The 22,183-nt window shown below is 34.5% G+C and overlaps 1 protein-coding gene across 5 annotated transcripts in view; it reads left to right on the top strand.

Annotated features, from left to right (window-relative positions):
• LOC139116737 (leishmanolysin-like peptidase) overlaps positions 1-22,183 on the top strand; it is a 114,892-nt gene that overhangs the window by 46,467 nt on the left and 46,242 nt on the right. For 2 of the 5 annotated variants that reach the window (XR_011548364.1, XM_070679365.1), the window contains exons 9-15: positions 5,180-5,287; positions 5,634-5,821; positions 6,819-6,951; positions 7,759-7,848; positions 8,792-8,861; positions 9,413-9,543; positions 10,055-10,274. Coding sequence is in view for 4 of the 5 variants with exons in the window: in XM_070679365.1 (XP_070535466.1) it covers positions 5,180-5,287; positions 5,634-5,821; positions 6,819-6,951; positions 7,759-7,848; positions 8,792-8,861; positions 9,413-9,543; positions 10,055-10,274 (940 nt within the window). In the remaining variant the exon portion in view is untranslated. Of the gene's footprint in view, positions 1-5,179; positions 5,288-5,633; positions 5,822-6,818; positions 6,952-7,758; positions 7,849-8,791; positions 8,862-9,412; positions 9,544-10,054; positions 10,275-11,070; positions 11,107-14,564; positions 19,495-22,183 lie in introns of those variants that run through there. The other 3 variants (XM_070679363.1, XM_070679362.1, XM_070679364.1) reach the window with 3 other exon arrangements.

Here is a 22,183-nt window from a genome sequence, read left to right as displayed (position 1 = left end):
GAAATGCAACATACTAGCCTTGTAAACAAACACACTTTACATAAAATAAGTACTGTGTTTGTTGACATATGAATACTAATCCAGAGTGCGAGTGACATGTAGTTGTCAGCAATGACACTGGATAACACACGCATACGCAGATGGTATTGAAAAGTTGAACAATAGATATTTGAACAGATTTTCCCAGTAGACCAAGAAGCAATCAAACACAGCAAAACTAACAAAAAATACATCTGACAGGCTTTTTCAACTCATTGGTAGATCTGCTGACCCAGCTGCTAAGAAATTATGGTATATCCTACATGCTATCATTTTGCTATCATTTAAGGCAGTACTGCCTCGAAACGCAAAGACTGAAACTTTTGCTCAAACATTCACATGGAGACTTTAAGAACTCCCTTTTGAAATCAACAAGAATTAGGGGTCACCGTGCAAAATTTGGTACAAAGGGAACAAATTACCCAATATTGATTGACACTTGAAATTCAAAATGGCTGCCATCCCTGTGTTAACTCTATGGTAAAGAAATTAGATTTTTAATTTTTCACAGAAAAAAACAAATAAAAACTTTATTTACTCAATGAGCTTCAAAATGAGCCCCAATAAGTGTTAGAGTGAAACAGTATAAGTATTCAAGTTTGAGAGTCTGAATATCTGTGCCCCTAGGTACATTCTATTAAAGGTATACAGTCATCTGCAATCTAAATACATCCATATATGGTCAAAGGGGCGTTCCTTGGTATTCAAAATGCACATGTGAGGGCGCTTTTTTTAAAGAAGCAGCCACCCCGCTTAAAATCTGTGATTTGTTAGATTTTCTATTTCCATGGTAACTGTGGCAAAATTGGAACAGGTGACAGTATACCTTTAACCCTTTGACCACCATGGTTTGTCCCAAATCCATTGTTTTCTATGGTAAAGTTTGACCTGTATACAGGGAACTGGGGGTGAAAGGGAAAGTCTGTTTTATTTGACATGGTAATAGTGGATGAACTTGAATGTTAAGAATGAATTGTGCAAAATTTATTCATGTTTAATATTAGTCTAATTGCAAGAATTGTATTAAAATAAAATCCAGTATGAATTTGAAAGCTATTTAGGTTTATCTGTCACTCTCATAAACAAGATAGCACAAAACATTTCAATTTCTCAACAGCCTTACTTATCTCATTGATTTTTCTAGACACTGAGACACAAGGCTTGTAGACTGACGCATGGCCTGAAAGATTCGTAAATTTCTTTTCAGATCTTTATTGAGTTATCCATTTCCAGAATGAAATGAAAAAAGTAACTGAATTTTCACCTAGATTGACTTTCCATGGCTTGTAAGTGTATCATGATAACAGAGTTGATATTGTGAATCATTGCTGCCAGAATGCCGTAGTCACGGAGACAGTGTGTCTGCAACCGATTAGCTCTCCACTAAAAATATTGTTTCTGTGCCCAGCCTTTCTATTTACTGAAGCCATTTAGTATTAAATACAGCAATTCTAAACGTTCCCTGTGTGAAACTAATGAAGCAAATTATCAGCAAAACTGACAGAAATGGTCAAAGAGTGCGACAGCCTTGTACCGATTTGAAAGAAAATTACCTCGATGAATGAACAGCATTTCAGTCTGATCTAGTAATTTTATGCGCAAACATGAACAAGAATGAACATTTGATCAAATTTTGATTTTGTCATTGTCTGCAAGTTGTTTTTAAAAGTAGACATGCTAGGAACAGAAATATCCAATAGTGGTTTCTAGTTTGCCCTTTTGGAAGAGTTGTAAAAACTAATTTAGCATGCTTAGCTTGCCTTTGAGCATTGATCTTCCAATGAACTATGTAATCAGGCCTATGTGTACTAAGGTGTATTCCTGAACAAGCTTATCGCATGCCGTGATTTCACTAACAGTACTTTAACCGAGAAATTCATCAAACTCTTCAAAAATCTTCAAATTGCACATTTAAAGCATCATCAAACGTTTTAGTAAATAAGATTCTCACGCACTGAGCAAGTTGATAACAGGGTCAGACTTTTTTACAATTTTTTTTTCCGGTTTGTCTCTTTTAGCTTGTAGCTTTTACACAGAATTGTATCTAATCAGCAAAAGTACATAAACCACCGCAGGTGATCGTCTTAGTCTAATTACATTTGCTGACACAGCCATGTGAGGAATTAGCCACCAATTCTAGGAAAAATGGTTCTTTGAAATCTGCAAAACTTGCAATTTCTCCCTCAGAATCTCAACGGCACTTGCAGAAGACAACAAATTAGTCCTTTTTGTGAAATTTCAGAAAAAATGGATTTTGAAAAGTAAAGTGGGATAAGTAACAGCCATCATGTATCATTATCTAATAGACTCCCGGTGTCGCCCACCTCTTGGGATTATGTCTCGTATATTACATCTTGGCAGACATGAAATATGCAACCATAGTCTTTTCCATTAGGTTGCGGGCTTATCCTGTCTTTGTCAGTAATGCCGATGTAATTTCTTAACACTATGGCTAGGTCTTCCAAACTTTGAGCACAGCGGCAACAGCTGTACCGTGTCCTACAAATGAGCAAGATTATGGAATTAAGAAATGACGCAATCGTGGTAATGCAGTTTTCTAGATGGCAATTTTGGTCAATTTGCAAAGTGAAATTAACTGATGATTGCAGTCTTGGTGGAGTAGGCTTACTGCCTGTGCAAGGCTATCGCCTGAAGCAAGTGACACCCTCATTGGCCCAGAATTGCTTGCAGGCAAATCACAAACACTAAATAGTTTATCATTTGTGATAGATTCAGCTCACTGAACAAGCAGTAATATTGAAATTTTACATGATACATACTGGTATATGTCTGCCCTGATCCCTGGATGTTATTTAAAGCATATTAGATCAGGTTAACCCTTGGGGCAATTTTTCCCACCAAAATTTTAATGCAACATTTTACCGATATTTATGAATTTTCCTGCATTTCTTCAATAATTTTGGACCAGATGGACATCATATTTCATTGCCTACAGTTCTTTATCAAAATTCTGGCAAAAATCTGAAAAAATTAACTGCGTTATTTTTTGTGAACGCGACAAAAATTGACTTTGGCACTCAACAGGGGCTAACAGACATATCACCCAGTGCCACTATCCGGATATTCTTTGTTTACATTCAGTGACTTACAACTTACCTGCAATTCTGTTAAAAGGCTGAACTTGATGTAATAATGAGCAGACAATTTTATTTTGCATTGTACGAAGAGCAAACACAATTTCACAGAATTGAAATCTTGTGAATTGTTTTAGTGTTAGATAACATGATGACAATGGTTGTTGTGCACTAACGAATCAGAAAATGCAGATTAAATGTCATCAGAATTATCTCCAGTGTTTGCATTCAATTGAATTTATCATTGACACAACAAAATGAGCGTGTGCATTTTTTGACTGTTTATTGGTTAGGTGTAGGAGTATTGGTTTTGAGTTACAGAAATATATATTGATCACTGCTTAATATAAAATATAAATAGCTTCTTCATTGGAAAACGTTCTGATAAATTTCATTATATATTTATGATGTGTAGAAAAAAACAAAGATAAAAAACTCAGGTCACCACGCAGCATATCATCGTTGGATGTCAGCTCAGGGAAGTTCTTTGGCAATCAGATTTTAAATGTCAAAAGTTAGTGTGTGGTTGACATGGTGACTGAGGGTTTGAGATCTTACGATCTGAGAGATGAAATCAGCTTGTCATAGTGCTTGCACATTGTGGTAGTGCTTGTAATAATGCTGTGTAAAGATATCATGTGGCATGACATTGGACTTGGGTCAGTGGAAGCAATGCTGCCTGCTGTGGATATGTAATCTTTGAGTAGTGCCTGGATAAGCTTACAAAATGGGAATAGATAGCTTCTTTCAAATTTATGGACAGAAATGAATATCAGCTGTTGGGTGGAATTTCAGAAATTGTCAGATTTGACCCATAAATTCAAAGTCATTTGTTGGGTCATATTTAATCAGCTCTCAAAATATGTGATGATGGTTATGTGTTCTGCAAATGCCACATTGATATCACTTTGTTTTTGATAAATATGATAGCCATTAAAATTACTTTTATTTTAATTTTGAAATTAAAAGGTGAATGTTGAATACAGGTCACTGTTGGCCTGAAATAAAGGAAAAGTAAAAATTGTAGTGTTCATAATCATTGAAGGAGTTACCAGTAGTTTCTGTTTTGGTCAAGGTGAGATACATATTAATAAATTAATTGAAATTTAATGTAAACAAAAAGCTGCCAAACGTATAAATATGTCTGTCATCTGTAGCTGTCCTTTAACACTGAGTACTGTAATTTTTCCCAGCAAAATACCATTTTTTATAAATTTTTCTGTAATTATAAGTTTTATAATTGTAGACCAAAAAGAACATAGCTTTATATTGGCTACAGTTTTTGATCAAAACTGTTGGAAAAATCTAATGAAAATTGTCCTAACCAAAAAAAATACTCTGCATTATATAAGGCAACAAAAATTGACTTTGGCACTCATAGGGTTAAAGGACACAAAAGACATTACTATGAGAATTTTGATGGGTCTATAGAAATTTGAAAGTTTATCTGTTTTCTATCCATTTCAGTATTTTGTTGTCAGACTAATCTGTGAAAGTTGTATCACTGATGCACCAATCTTCTAAAAATTTGTGCTACACTAGTGGATCCAGAGAATTTTTATAACTGATATTGAAGAGCTCTTCAACAGATGAACACCTGCATCCCATGACAGAATCTTGGCAGTAATCTTGTCCAGAATTATTGAATTATGATATTACTAAAAATTCACTTTCCCTGTATTGTGCATTGACGTTGATTTAAGGATTTTCCACAGCAACGGTTTGCCAACAGTTGTTAAAAATCACCAGTACAAGTCGGTGTGTGACTTATCATTGCCATGGGAATCATCAAGAAAACCCATTAGAATGATTCCACCGTCCTATATTTCATGGATAAAGGTTCAAATTTAATACAATGATCTGACATCTATTACCTGTAATACCAAATGACAGATAAATTGAAAGTCTATACCAATTGGCAAAAACGAAACAGGTCAGATATCTGCTCGATTATGAGTGATTTTTCTGCGAGGAGGTACAATTATAATTACACTTTGATGGCTATTCATTGCATACTGACAATGTATTTGATATTATACATGCAGGAAGAAGCCAGAAATCATTTCAATTGTCCAACACTAGAGGGCGTTGAGATTGAAAACCAAGGAGGCAGTGGCAGTGAATTGTCACACTTTGAAAAGAGACTGTTTGAAGTAAGTCAAATTTGCGTCATTAAGTAACAATTTTGCATCGCCTTTGCAATTTGTTGACTCCAGTTGAGTTTTTATTGATTTTATTTAACAAAATGAATGTGTTTGGCTATATGTGTCAAAAATTTCCAATATTTGACACATTTACTGTATGAAAACACTTGAGTGAAAACTCATATTCATGTAATTGCTGTTTGGCTCGTTGTCTGTCAAGATGGGTGCTAAATCAGGATATTTGCTTGATGCGTTGCCTTTAACAGTGCAAATATTGGGTAAAATTTTATCAAATATAAATCGGTGTAAGATTTAAACTTTGTACATATTTGTTATTCTCTTCCTACCTTATCAGAATGAAGTAATGACAGGCGTACATTCCCAGACCAGAATATTTTCCAGACTAGCACTAGCTGTGATGGAAGACACAGGATGGTATAGTGTCAACTATGATAACGCTGAGCCGCTTATCTGGGGACAAAACCTTGGCTGTGATTTTGCCAAAAAGAGTTGTAAATACTGGATAGATCTGCAAAAGGCAAGGTGAGAAAACAGACCAATTCATCAACGGTGATCATGTCAGTTTATAAAGTATTTTGTGTATCTTTCACACCATGGTGTCCAGGTACCAATGGACATCAATGATCACTTTACCCACAATGCATTACCTATTGGTAGCTCTCAAGTCTTCGTTATCCAGACATCATTGTGAGAACTGAAAATTAGTCCAAAGCATACAAAGTTTCATGGGTTAAAGGTATACTGTCACCTGTTCCAATTTTGCCACAGTTACCATGGAAAGAGAAGATCTAACCAATCACAGATTTTAAGCGGGTGGCCGCTTTTTAAAAACAGCGCCCTCACATGGGCATTTTGAATACCAAGGAACGCCCCTTTGACCATATATGGGCATATTTAGATTACAGGTGATTGTATACCGTTAATATAACAATTATACATACTGAACATGTTTTGTTTACTATCCCATCTTAGTCCCAGCAACGTTCTGAACTAGCACAACTATAACCATTACGCAATGGCATCTGTTTCAGGTAGTTCACACCTCAAAAATGAAAGACTTAAACTTTGGCTCAAATTTTCCTCATGCAAACTTTCAATCATTCTCTTTCAAAATCAAGAATAAAAATCACTTGTTGGGGGCTCATTTTGAAGCTTACAGAGTAAATAAAGTTTCCGTCGGCTTAGTTTTGTGAAAATCAGGAATTTTATTTTGCCCATAGAGACAACACAAGGATGGTGGCCATTTTGAATTTCAAATATCAGTAAATATTTGGTAATTTGTTTCTCTAGTACCAAAATTTGCACGGTGACTCCCGTTTTTTATTCTTGACTTTGAAAGAAAAAAATTTTCTTGAGAAAAGTTGGAGTGAAAGTTTAATTCTTTCATTTTTGAGGCACGAACTACCTTCGGAGAGGAATTACATCTGTGTTAGATAGCGAAGCCAAAACTTGCAAGCCAGGACAAACATGGATACTTTCTATGTTACCTCTTACATATTTGCCACTACCTTTATTCTAGACAAGAAGAGGTTGATCCATACTGTGATACTGTTGGTTCAGTTGAATTCCGACTTCAGTGCAATACGGATAGATCGTCTTTAGCTCTGTGTAATATCCACAAATATGACATAGATCTCCCAGTAGAGTACCAGGTATGATTGCATTCCCAATTATTCCTTAAGATTTTTCCTTCATGAGTCTTGTTGCCATTTTATAAAAATATGCCCATTATTTTAGTGGAAATGGCAAAAGGGTATTTATATACCTGCCGGAGTTCTACGTCCTTGTACATTGAGATGTAGACATGATACTGATTGATCAAGTAAGCAAAGCTTGATTTGGCATTAAACCAATTCCACAAATTGTACCGATTAAGGCAAATTCATGTGAAGTGGGTGACCTTTTAAATATGTATGAAATATGTACCGGTATCGATTTTTCTATACAACTTCAAGTTCAAAGGTCGTTACCTGGAAAGTACTCTGTTTGCTACCAGCGACAGGAAAGCAATGTCAGTTTTTTGTGTCCTGTACTTCAACACCATTCTGTCCTAGTCAGTAAATCATAGTAAATTCAGTTCACTATCTGAGTCAGTGAATTACACACATTCTCAGCCGATATATTAAACGGTTTTTGACAATGTAACAATGCAACACCTGTTAGGTATTTACCGTACAAATATGTCTGTTCAAAACTGCTGTTCATTTATTTTTATGCTGTGTTTTTCAGAATTTCATACCAATAGAAAATTACAAAACCTTGCAAGGATTCTCAAACTTTTATTTTTCCTACCGGTACTTCTCATAACAAAGTGATTTCATTAAAATTATTAATTTAATCATAGTTTAGATAATCATGAATTCATTAAGTTGGTGTGCATGTACATATAAAGCTGACTTCGTTGAGATGACCCTTGACCTATTCAATGTGTATTTATTTGTTTTTTATCTGTTTGACAGTATTTCAATAAACTAGATGGAATAAGTGACCATGAACTTGGCAAATATGGCGGCAGCGTTGAAATGGCGGACTTCTGTCCATTTCATCAGGTAACTTGTCTTTCACATTGCTCAGAGTTTATCATTTATTAGTTTGGATCACTGTGACCATCTGCATGATAAAAAAATTGTTTTTGAGATCATAAATTAAAAATTAAGTATAAAGAGGCAAACATTGAAATTAAAATAGAGTAGTTGACATTGGTTGTTGAATAGTTTTCATCGATGTGTGAGCTAAAACTCTGAACAGCACAATTAAGTAGACAGTAAACCTTCAGAATGTGATTTCAATGGTTTCTCAATACCAGCTAAATGACTTAAAAGAATAGCCATGCTAAAGGTACTATACAGCGCTGAGGTGAATGCTTTGAACTGTTGGTTACACAGGGAAACTTTAAGCTATCCTTGTTCATTATCAAGAATGAAAATTAGGGCGCAGCATTCACATTTCTGGATAAGACAAGAATGCCACTACCACTTTTTGAAATTCAAAATGGCCCGCCATTCTCTGTGTGAACTCTGCTGGAAAAAATTAAATTTCAGACTTCACAGAGACAAGGCAGCGCAAACTGAATTTTTATCACAGATATCAAATGAAACCATGCAAGCTGAAGACAAGCAAAGAATTGTGAGACTTTCAGAGTCAGAAAACTTGTCCCCATGGCACCTGTCTGTCTAAAAATTTTCAAAAACATAGTTGGATTGATAAGCATATAACTATTAGATCATCTTCTATTCTTGACGCTGAGTGTTAAGTGAAATGTTTTCCAACTCTCTGATCTTCGGCTTTTAGTGCAAGAAGATTAGATTCTTCTAAATGCACGGTTACTCTCTAATGATCGTAAAATCACCAATTAAATTGATCCTAATGTGCCGTGTTGATAACGTGGGTGATGATGATGATATCAAGGGATGCCTTAACTACTTGTACTCTTATCTGATGTTGTTAAGTGTGGACAACAATGATATCTGACTTGGTGTTATCTCTCTGTAGGAACTAGAGTGGGAATCAGACACAGCCCCAACTAGAACTTCTCACTGCAACAACCCAGCCAATGCACCGGGTAAGCCATCAAGCAAATTTTAAAAGAAAGGAAGACAAAATGATGGCATAAATAACCATTTGATTTCACCATCACATTGCAATTGCAAACACATTTTTTTAATCTAAAATTTTAATTTGTAATTTTAGATAAGTTCATGGATTCCCTATCAAAAGTGATCCGATATTTGAATAAACAAAATAGTTCTGCCCCATGTTTCAGGAATATTTTTTTTTGTACATTTTTATTTGGTACATCATAAATTCTGACACAAATAGATTTATTTCAATATTTACCATGATTTATGCACCAATTACATTTTAAAAACCTCTCTTGATAATCCCCAAAAAATGTTGCTGCAAAGAGTGGCCATATGATTTTGCAAAAGGAATCATTTAATTTTTTGAAACTTTTATGTTGATAAAATTGGTTTTAAAACATTTTATTAACATTGAACAGAAAGTGGGTTTGGAAATGTGACAATAGCCCCATGAAGTGGAAATAAAGCTTTGTCTTCCAAGAATATTCTTTTGTTGTTACTAATTTTTTTCAAATTTCATCCTTCATCCTAGATTCTGCACATAGTTATTCCTTAGAACACTATGGTGAGAATTCAGTGTGTATAGAACAAGGCTCAGCTTGGAGGAAACAAAAGTGCAACCAAGTGGTAACGCAGCATCAGTGGGGAAGTGGATGCTATAAGGTGAGTCATCTCTTAACTGTTATTTATTCACTCCATCATCCAATGGTGGTAAACCCATTTACAAGATGGAGAAATCATCACCCACTATTCCATTGGGTGATAAGGAGTTATTTGACTTGCTCAAGGGCACATCATCTGACGGTACTTTGAGTACCCTGGCCACACCAGCGTCTGCAGACACATTCAAAAGTTCAAAGTGGGATGGGCAATAAACACTCTAGTTTACAAACAGAGAATATAGACAATATAGATGCTAGTTTGTAAACATGGAATGTTGACAATAGACACTCTAGTTTGCAAACACAGAATATAGACAATAGACACTAGTTTGCAAACACAGAATATAGACAATAGACACTAGTTTGCAAACACAGAATATAGACAATAGACACTAGTTTGCAAACACAGAATCTAGACAAGTGAAGTAAACTTGCAAAGTTACAGCTGATGTCCTTTTTATCGCTGTCTGAGTCATACTCTTCTACTGATAATGTTTTTGTATCTGTTTCAGTATTCTTGTAGTAACACCTATGGCTTAGTCATCGAGGTCAACAGACAGGAATACATCTGTTACGAAGAAGGCCTTGTACTGAGTGTCAGTGACATTGTTGATGATTGGCTGCATGAGGGCACCTTGATATGCCCGTCTTGTCAGGAAGTCTGTGGGGCTGAGATCAGTTGTCCCAGTGACCGAGATCCATTGCCCAATAACAGAACCACCGAACCGCAGGGTAAGAGTCAGGGATGTGTGTGATAGGTTGTTAGTAGGATATGTAGAGCTTCTTGGGTGAGAATTTCTTGTAGTATTACAGATGGCAGGGTATAGCAGCAAGGTGTTATGGGTAATTGCTCTCAACTGCTTTGTCATCATCAACACATCTTTCATTAAATTATATCTTATACACATCTCTCACATAGTTATATCTTATACACATCTGAAAATTTAACTGTAGCACATACTTATTTATCACTATCACTCAAATGTACACAAATGTGCAAAAATGCATTCAGATATGCACAAATGTTAATGCCTGTCGTGCTAGTGTACACAAATATTCACCACTGAATAACAAAATGTCTAAGATTTACATAACTGTGTGCAAATGTCCAAAATGTGCAGGTGTAAGTGTGCCGTGCAAGTCAACACAAATGTATGTTGGAACGAAATCCTGTAAAGTGCAGTATACAATTGAATGCCAGTAGACTCACATTTATGTATGTCATAGAAGTATGCATATGTTTACATGAAAGTTCAAACAAAGTATTAAAGCACCAATTTAACTCTGGCATGTCACAGTGATTCTGATGTATTTTACTTTCGTTTCTCAAACCCAATACTGATAAAGCAATACCAGTGTATGAAACATCATAGAATCCTACATTGTGTAATATCATGATCTCACTAACATCCTGGGTCATTCCAAATTCATCATGTAACCACACTACTACATAACTGCATGTACCATAATGCCTGTTTGTTACTTGTTCCATGTGTCTCAGTGTCACCGTCTTTGTCTCTCCTTGCAGTCACTGCATCCAGTCATGTCAACACATCTTGTCAATGTGAGTCTCCCATCATCATAATCATTACATCCTGCTCACCCCTAATTCCTTGTAAATGGAATCTGCTACTGATACCAGTAATATGGTTGTGTAAATGCTGTAGATTGATGTTTAGCAGTGATGCTGTTAGGGGACTAAGTTGCAATCTTTTCAAATTATTTCTGTTATTTTTGTTTCATGTGAGCAAATGTTCGTATTGTTCTGCTCACTGAAGCAAAATAAATTGTCAGACGTCAGATCTCTACATCCTCCCTGTATCCAGATATGGCAAAAAATGCTTTGATGACATAATTTATGGTGCATCCCAGTAATTATGTCATCAGCACATTTACATATTATGTGTATATACAAGGTGTAAGTAGAGCTGTGATGATTGACAATTCAATGTTTCAGAAAACAGAGTAACATAAATAATTTATCGTCATATGAACCCAAATAGATGAAATAATTTGAAAAGATACAACTTTACCACTTTGAAAGAAGTAGATAGCATGATTACATGCTGCATACACCATGGTAAAGTTTTCAAATTGTTAAAAAGCTATCATCTAATTCAAAGTGTTTATTTGCCATTTGATGATGTCCATAGTTCTCTTGACTCTTCTGCCTATATGTACATGTAATAGTATTAAGTACATGGGGATATTTTCACGATGTACCAATTGGATTTCAAAAACTGAAATATCAAAACGGTAAAGAAGTGTATTTATACACTTTCCATTATCTGATGCTAGATTTCCTAAAATAATGTATGCAATTATGCAAAATGTGTTAATAATCAGCATTGTCTGAATATGCAAATTAAAGAAATACGACTAATTTTTAGTGGCAAATACTCACATACCTAAAATCATGAAATCACTTTATCTGGAAGTAAAATTCTTCCCAGTTTATTCATTACTTCAGATGTTTTCAGATTTTCTGTAATTTTTAGCTCCCATAGCCATATGTATATATGGCAATGGAAGCTATTCTTATAGGCTAGGAAAATGTCTGTATGTATGTATGTCTGTATGTCTGTATGTCTGTACGTCTGTATGTCTGTATGTCTGTATGTCTGTCCGTCAACATCAAAAACTCCAAAACCGCTGTACATTTCATCTTGATATTTGGTGTGTACATGGATGATGGGCTGTAGATGAGATTTTGTTCAAATGAAGTTGTCATTGCCAAAAATATGCAAATTAAGTGAAAAAATGTAAAAACAGTCAAAATTGAAAAAACTCAATAACCACTGAGCAGATTACATGAAAAATTGGCATGTAAGTACTTTGGGCTGACATGAAATGATTGTGCGCATCTTGGGTCAGTATCTTGGACTTGCTATTTTTCATGAATTTTTTTGTAATTTTCTCCCATTTTTGGTCAAAAAATCTCCTGCTCTGAAACCACAAGTCCCATTGATTTGAAACTTGGTATGGAAGTGCATAGGAGTGACCTTTCCCAAATTTGGGCAAATCGTGGTGAAATTTGCATATTTTTAGTTTACACGTCCATAGACTCCCATGTATAAGGCAGATCTCCATAGACTCCCATGTATAAGGCCACGAAAAATAAAATTTAGTTTCTCATCGTATTCATATTGCAAAAGGATGCAGTGACACAATTTTTAGTCCCCACAGATGAAGTCCAGTGAGCTTATAGATTGGGTCATGTCCGTCTGTTCGTCCATCCGTGAGTCCATCCGTTCACGCAGATATCTCGGATATTTTGACAAAATGTCATGTGACCTTGATGACCTTTGATCTCAAATATACATATTTGTCCATAACTCAGTAACCACAAGTGCTACCACCCTTCATATATGGTATGATGGGACAGCTTATGACGCCACAAATTGTACCTCATTAATTATGCACATATCTAATTTTGAGCGAGCCAATAGAGCTAGAGGTCTGATTTTGGTATATAGGGATAACTTAGCAAAACAATTTTTTGAAAAAATGTCATGTGACCTCGGTGACCTTTGACCTCAAATATACATATTTGTCCATAACTCAGTAACCACAAGTGCTACAGCCTTCATGTATGGTATGATGGGACACCTTATGACGCCACATATTGTACCTCATTAATTATGCACATATCTATTTTTGAGCGAGCCAATAGAGCTAGAGGTCTGATTTTTGGTATATAGGGATAACTTAGCAAAACAATTTTTTTGACAAAATGTCACGTGACCTCGGTGACCTTTGACCTCAAATATACATATTTGTCCATAACTCAGTAACCACAAGTGCTACAGCCTTCATGTATGGTATGATGGGACACCTTATGACGCCACATATTGTACCTCATTACTTATGCGCATATCTAATTTTGAGCGAGCCAATAGAGCTAGAGGTCTGATTTTTGGTATATAGGGATAACTTAGCAAAACAATTTTTTGACAAAATGTCACGTGACCTCGGTGACCTTGACCTCAAATATACATATTTTTCCATAACTCAGTAACCACAAGTGCTACACCCTTCATGTTTGGTATGATTGGACACCTTATGACGCCACATACTGTACCTCAATAATTATGTGCATATCTCATTCTGAGCGAGCCAATAGAGCTGGATGTCTGATTTTTGGTATATAGGGATAACTATAGGAGAGAAATTTTTTGACCAAATGTCATGTGATCTCAATGACCTTTTACCTAAAATATATGTTTATGTCAATAAATAAGTAACCACAAGTGCTATGTCCTTTGTATTTAGTAGGATGGGAGACCTTATGACAACACACGCTTTACCTCATTAATTATGTACACATCTATTCTGGGCAAGCGAATAGAGCTAGAGATCTGATTTTTTTGGCATATAGGGATTAATTAGCAATATAATTTTTTTTTTCAAAATGTCATGTGACCTCGATGACCTTTGACCTTGATTATACATATATATGCATATTTCAGTAACCACAAGTTCTATACCCTGCAATTTTGATAGGATATTAGACCTTAAGATGTGACATCTTGTACCTCATTTATAATGCGCATATGTATTTCTTGGCTGGCCAATACTGCTAGAGGTCTGATCTTTTTTCCCGATTTAGAACCATAACTTAGACATGCCTCATGTGTTTCAAATTGGGAACAACGACATAGACCTATGTGCCCATAGATCTCAACATATACACTCCAGTGATACTTCTTAATGACCACATTTTCCTGCCGAATCAAGACTAATACTCCTATTACAAGTGGGGACTATGTCATTGTAAATGACTTGTTGAGTTAATGGTTGTATCACAGTATTCGATATTTCTAATTCTGTATTTTTCCGTTTTATATTCTGAATAATTACATTAAACATATTTCACTGTCTCCAGTACATTTCATTTAAGTATTTTCACTTCATGCACTTTATCCCTTTCACACATGTTCAAATATCTGACCTGAGAACAAACACTAAATAGTCCAGGATGGGAGCTACAGTGTCATTGACGCTATTTTTTTGTTATTGCAGCAATACCGTGTGTGAGTGGCTCACCAATGATAACACAGTCATTTACATTACCAGTGCTGTTGATTACTGGCTGGCTGCACACATCATCAAGACACTTCGATAATCTTCAATAAACAAAAGACAAGTCAATGAATTGTCACTCAGGAATGCATAGGTAGAGAGACTTTTCCAAACCATATATTTTATGACATCAATTTTGTTCAAGTGTTCTGTAAGATTGTTTGATACAGGGACAGGTTATGCTTGTTTTATTACCATGGCAATGATCAAGTCATGAATATGGTTCAAAATTTTTGGCTGGTCAGTTGTCTGCAGCTTGTCGAATGTTCAGTGGACAATAATAGTAAAGTTGGTAAGGATTACTGAAAATGTTGAATTTGGAAAAAGAATGGTGACAATTTTGTCTCCAGCTTGTGTATGTAAATGCACAACTGCAATTTCAGTCAGTTTTGTGCATAAAATATTTTCTTTAACAATGAGTTAATGATCCCATCATGCACAAATTCCTGTGAACCAGATTTGAATGAAAATTATTATTAACAGAATGTCCATAAATCATGAATATTATAGTACATGTAAATATTTACTGGGATATCATTTCACTATTTTGAACTATAAGACATTTGGACAAGGATTGAAATTCATGGATTTTTGAGTAAAACAATAGACTTGAATCTATTGTTAATTGCTATTTTAACTGAGATTCACTTTAGAGAATTTTATCCATCAGCGAAAATAGCACAATTAAATCCCAGTGGATAACAGTTGCTAATGCAAACTTCCCACTAGAGGGCAGTCTTCTAATGGGTATGTTGTACAAAACCCCTTGCAGTGCTTGTCAGTGCCTGGTACTACAATTGTAGTCACCCAGACTTTGTTGTAGTGAATGCAGGGTAGATACACCCACTTTTGAGATCATTCAACAACCTGATCATAATATTACCCAAGAATTGCAAACATGAAAATTAATTTCAAGGAAAATTCCACGGTTTTTTGCAAAGCTGATCTGTTTCAAAGTTACTGCTGAATGGTGTCATCAAAGAGTGATGAGCTGCCTGTGTCAACTTCTACAGAGGCAAAACATGGTCCTAACATTTCAGTCAGTGATATTTCTAAGAAATACATTGCACTGCAGAAGTTTCTACATAATATATCCCTTCCTTGTGGCAGTCAGTAGTCATTGTGGCAACTTTACTGGGGGTATATTAATCTGTCAGCTTTCAAACCATTTATTTATGAGAAGAGCTGTTATAAATTTCACAGCAAAGCTGTTTACAAATTTCAATTCTGCTCAGTGGAAGACTACAGCCAATTGATGGACACGTTGCAGAATTTGTATATCAAGAGTGGAAAAGGATTATTGTGTAAACTGTTGATGTTTTGTTAAAAAACAAGACATCAACAAGAAAAAAATCATTTACATTGTGTATAGTAAAAGTTTTGAGAGTAGAGAAATTCTATGTTTTATTTGAGCTTTTCAACCCAGAGAATTCAAACACATTGTTTGGTATGAATGGCCAAAACCATTTGAAATGGGGTTGATAAGATCAAAGTGATCACAGAAAATTTATTCAAAGTTATAAAATGTTCTTTCAATTAAAGAAGCAATAGAGGAAATTTGGAGACTGTTGTCATGACAACAGAGGTATATTTGTCTGTAAATAGTCTTGCACTGTATCTTATGTTAAAAATATATTTCTCTTGCAGTGACTGATAATCCTAAAAAGGCTTTAGAAAAGGAAGAACATTAGAGTACACAATTAGAGAACACTGATGTAAATAAACCATTTTCTAGTATTCACAGAAAAAAAACGCTACTTTTGACATGAAAATTATCTCAAACATCTTTTCTACGAGTGATTTCAGACACACTTGATATGAATACCTACCACAAGATTGTTTTATTCTAATTATCTTCATGTTGTCTACAATGCTATGATTGGTATATTCCTTAGATGTTGATATCTTTGTAGCTGTGTCATCTACTTGTGTTTGGAATTGGCTAATGGGTGAAATTATGATATTCTTTGAAAGCTGTACGTCATAGAAATTCTTTGTACTACATAAGGTGATTAACCCTTTGAGTGCCCAAGTCAGTTTTTGTAGCTTTTGTAAAAAAATCATGTTGACGAATTTTTTGAGTTCCAGACAACTTCTTTTTCAGATGTCTGCAAAATTTTGATCAAAAACTGTAGCCAATGAAGTTATTTCTGTTTTGTCCAAAATTATCAAAATAATCTCAGAAAAAAAATCATATAAATTTGTAAACTGTTGCACAAAAAACTTGGTGGAAAAAATACAGAACTCAAAGGGTGAAATAAGCGTATGAAAGGAATATAATTTTAAAAATTGAGGATTTTTTAAAATGGAGTTGTGTCTTCACAGGTAGTATCTCTTGCTATTTTCGACAGATATCTTGCATCGAATATAGATACAGGAAAATCCAAAATTTCTTTTATAGCCAATGATAATTCTACTGTTCTTTGGATATATTCACAGAAATATGTGAATAAAATGTTTGTCCAACCATGACAAGCCTATCAAAATACTGGTGCAAAACAGGGCACAGGTATTGCACGATTTTACAGGCCTTTTTAGTCAGTTTTAAGCAGACTTATATAGGCAGGTCTTTCAAGAGGAATATTATGGCAGCTATGCATGTGTTCAAGCGATAATGCAAGCTTTGACAATGGTGTTGAAAGGCGTACAGTGCCGAGATATTATCTGATGTATAGAATTTACAACACTACAGCTGTGAATGGAAGGGACAATGGCTCAAATTCATAGATATAGAAATCTTTTGCCTTTTCCAAGAAACAATTCACCTTTTCACTTTCTATTCATTCTTATGGAAGCCTAAATTTTTTGAAGATCTTATAAATATTTGAATGTATCAAAACTTTGATGTTTACCAATTTATTACAACAATAGTTCAGATAATTTTTAATGTAATTTTTGCCTTGCTTTCTTCCAAAATGTTTATATATATGTGATGTGTAAATATCAGTGTCAATCAATACAGCCAAGTTTCATTTTTATTTTTGCAGAGAATTGTCAGTTATTTTTGTAGAGTAACTTAAATTCTTTCTTTTGAAAAAATTTACTGATAATTGACAGTGGGTATGGCAGTTAAATCCTGTAGGCCTTTGAATGCCATGTCTGAATAATGCAAAGAAACTTTAATTTTCTGTGTTTTCACAAAACACTCACTAGCATTCTGAAAAAGTGAAACCAGTGGTCCTGAAGGTTTGTATAGTGTTCATACATTAATACCTTGTCAGACAATTTCACTTGCTCGAGCAAGAATGAAAATACTGGTTTGCGCCCAATAATTTCACAAATCACCATTGTCTTGGGGGTACCAGGTGCACCATGAAAGGTAAGGGAGGGCCTCCTAGGTGTTTTCTTGAAAGAAATTTGGCCCAGTGTAGGGTACATCATGGTTCATTCACACCTGTGGGATAACACCATGGCACACTGGATTTCTCACAACACGTCAGTAACAATTTTATGTTTTCATCCTTTTTAAGTCTTTCAATTTTGAGACTTGTACTATCTTGAAACACTTGTGAATTATGAAGTGTAACATTTTTGAAGAAATTTTGAAAAGAATCTGAATTTGGGTTTTTTAATGACGTTGTTGAGAATAGCAAAATTTTGGTTTCAAGAACTGTAGATTAATAGAGCTCAACATGTCAGGTTTCACAGTTGTTGGTATCAGAAGCTGTGTTTACATTGAATCAAGACATTATATCACTTGTACCTCAAGAAAATGTTGCCAAAGTGAAACTTTGCATCATGTTCTTAAAAGTCTATAGTTTTGTGATTTGTGCCAGCTTCATTATCAAGCTAATTTATTATATAAAATTAAAGTTGAATTCATTTTTATTGACAAAGCAGAGTTTCTTGTTATTGGACATACTTCTGGTTTTCTAGTTCATTTATGTATATCTTGTTGAATTGTTTTGACAAATATTACACTATGTAATTTGTTCTTTGAGACGCGACAAGTTTTATGCTTGAAAGAACCAGTCTTTTGAAATGAAAAACAAACTGATAGTGTAACAACAGAGTTTATGATACACCACATGAATGGATCAAGATTTGCTTTTATCCATGTTACTAATCTGAAGCAAAAAGTACAATCATGAGATTTACAGATTTGAATACGAAGCATCTAACCTTACAATGTTGCACCATAATTTGTATCAGTTATAGCTGTACGGTTATACAATCCATGTTATCTTACAGGAACATAAGGTAGATTTTGATATTAAGAGGCCAAATGCTTGGATAATTTACAGTTTTCAATAGTGCTTTTATCCTAGAAGAAGAAGACTGCTTCAGATTTGTTTTATTGTACTCCATTTCCAAGTGTCTTCACTCACCAGATACCTCACACTTCCATATATACTCATGGTATAAACAATACAGACCCGAAGTCTTTCCCAAGCAAATTTCTTGATAGTGAATATTCTGAAAGAATTTTTTTAGCATTGTACTGGAAAGAATAACTGTATTTGATGAATGGAAATTGAAAAATCAGAAATTGAAAATAACGTAGCAGAACAACAGTCCATTCTCATGACCTCTTTGCGACCTTACTTTTACTTTTGTATGATATTCAAAATTCAAAACTTTTACGTGAAAAATGCAGTTTCTTGACTGAAAATGAGGTACAGTTTCAACAACTCATCAGAGATTTCATCATCAGTGAAACTCAATCTAGTGGATAGGGGTTAGTAAATGGAAAGTTTAAAATGATCTGTCAGGTAGAAATTATCAGCGCTTTTGTGAAATGTTTTTTTCATTTACTTAGCATAAAATATATTTTGTTTTACACTCTGCAGGTATTTTGTGATCACATTTTTATTTATTACATCATTTGTACAAAGTAAATGTGATTTGAAATAAACCTACTTTTTGTATATTTATCTTGTCTTGGTATTTGATTCCACTGTTTTTACAGTTTTTAGAACTGACACTTATGGAAGCACTTTGGGTTGGAATGACTTAATTCTGCTCTGTTAACTAAATTTATCTCAATCCAGTAAAAATGAGACAGATATTTTGATTGGTTGACCTTGATTAACTGTGTTTTCTGTTCCAATCACAGACAGTATACAGCTACTGTCTATTTTTCAACCAATGAACATGCTTTTTAGCTCCCATATATGCATATGTATATATTCAAATGGGAGGTATTCTTATAATGTGGCAAAGTAGCGTCTGTGTGTAAGTCCGTCCAGATCAAAAACTCCTAAACTGCAACGACTGCCGTCTTAGTATTTGGTGTACAGGTGCACCTAGGGGTGGAGATGTGAATTTGTTCAAATGAACATGTCAGTGCCAAAAATATGCAAATGAGGGGGAAAAAGGAAAAATCCTGCAAATGGCTAAAACTCAGTAAGCAGTGGTCAGATTTGGTTGAAACTTGGTATGCAGATTTCTTTAGGTATTCTAAATTACGTATGCACAAATTGGGGTGAAATTTGCATGTTTGTATTTTTAGGGTATTTTTTTTCGTTTTTAGTCAAAAAATCTTGTTCCCTGAAATCGCTCTTCTGATCGCTCTGAAAGTTTATATTCATGCTCCTCAGGATGACCTCAGTCATGTTTGTACAAATTGTATTGATATTATCATATTGTAATTTTGGGTCAATTCTCCCAATTTTGGTCAAAAAATTTTTATCCAAAAAGTACTGATCTGATTGCTTTGATATTTGGTATACAGGTATCTAAGATATATCTTGATATAATGTATTGAAGTTATGTTGAAACGGGGGAAATTTTTACCTTTTTTGGTCAAAAAATTTTTTCTCCTAAAACTACTGATCTGGTAGCTTTGATATTTGGTGTAAAGGTTCCCAGGGTTTATGTTAATAAGATATATTGAAATAAGGATGGAATCTGCAATTTTGTATTTGGGGGGCAATTTTCCTCATTTTTGGTCAAAAAATTTGTTTCTCAAAAACCACTTGTCTGATAGCTTTGATGTTTAGTGGACATGTTCTTACAGATGATTTTAATTAAATGTACTCAAATTATGATAAAATCTTTGATTTCCGTAGGTATTGTTGCAGCTATTTCTGCCATTTTGGTCAGGCCGACCTTAAGTGGTCTTGCAAAGATCCCTCCTTCATCAACACATACATCACAAAAAGTTATTCTCTACATAACATAAACCAAGCTCTATCAACTGCTACAATGCTTATTTTAAATTTTCAGAGAAATATCTAAAAAATTTTGTTTTGGTAAAGTTTTTGTTGGCCCAATATCTCAAAAACGGCTCATTAGATCAGGATCAAATCTGGTACATGGATTCGGTTTGCAAATAGTAAGACATGATTAGTTTTTGGTGGATGTGGCTTGATTACTTTCTGCTCATTTGCATAATTAATGATTTTAGAAAAATCAATATACATTGAGAACGACTGCACAAAATTTGATTAAATTTGCTACAAATGTTGATCACACCAGGATATATTAGCTGTGAAAGTTATTAAAGGATGACATGAAAGATAATTGCTAATTTGCATATTTAATGAACTTTCCTAATTAGGGATATTTATCTGAATTGTCGAGACCAAAGTTGATGAAACTTGCTATGTACATTGAAGATACTATGATACAACATTGTTCAATGTCATTTAGCTTTTTTCCCAGCCAATTCCTAATTTGCACATTTAATGAACTTTCCTAATCAGGGATATATAGAGGGATTTACTTGATCAAAGTTGGTGAAACATGCTATGTACATTGATGATACTAGGTTAAAACGATATTGAAAGTCATTTCGGATTTTAATGTCAGGTAATTTATAATTTGCATATCTAATGAGCTTAAAAATATAGCTTAAAGGACTTGACCAAAGGCAATAACACTATATTAAAATATTGAAAGTCATTTCAGATTTTAATGTCAGGTAATTTATAATTTGCATATCTAATGAGCTTAAAAATATAGCTTAAAAGAGACTTGACCAAAGGCAATAACACTTGGTGGCAGCAGTCAAAGAATGTATTTTTATTTCAGCTAATTACATAGTTGTATACTTAATGACTTTTAGAATTAATCTGTGGTGAATATTGCTCATGATGTTGATCATGAACACTTTCAATGAAATATAACGAAACACATGAGCATTTCCAGTTCATATCTGGTTTAAGTGCTGCCTCAGTGACTGGCCAACTGTTGCAATGGTTTATATGCTTTTCTGTCTGGACTATAGGCTATGAAAGGAGGGATTCTAAATCTAGCAATGCCTTGGTTTTGTTTGATTTACACATCAGCTTTTAAGTTAAAAATTTTCATGGAAACCAACTAGGGCATATTTGCATAAGACTATAGGGATATCCATTTGCAATCTGCCTTTGCCTCTCCACTGACAGGTGAGCACGGTCTATCCCCAAGTGTCAGCTGATAAGTGCGCCCTCACTAGTCCATTATTGAACAGTTTCAATCACAATGTGTACTCTAGCCAAGAGTCATTTCACACTCTCAAGCTGTATTAAAAGTCATACTTTCTTCTTTCTAACATAGTCTCCGTTTGGGTCGTTGGAAAATCAACAAGTCAAACATGCTTATTCCACTTGCTGTACATTGGAGAAAAAAAATAG

Source organism: Ptychodera flava, chromosome 18, assembly GCF_041260155.1.
Source record: "Ptychodera flava strain L36383 chromosome 18, AS_Pfla_20210202, whole genome shotgun sequence".
NCBI lineage: Eukaryota > Metazoa > Hemichordata > Enteropneusta > Ptychoderidae > Ptychodera > Ptychodera flava.
This window is presented reverse-complemented; position numbering and strand designations above follow the sequence as displayed.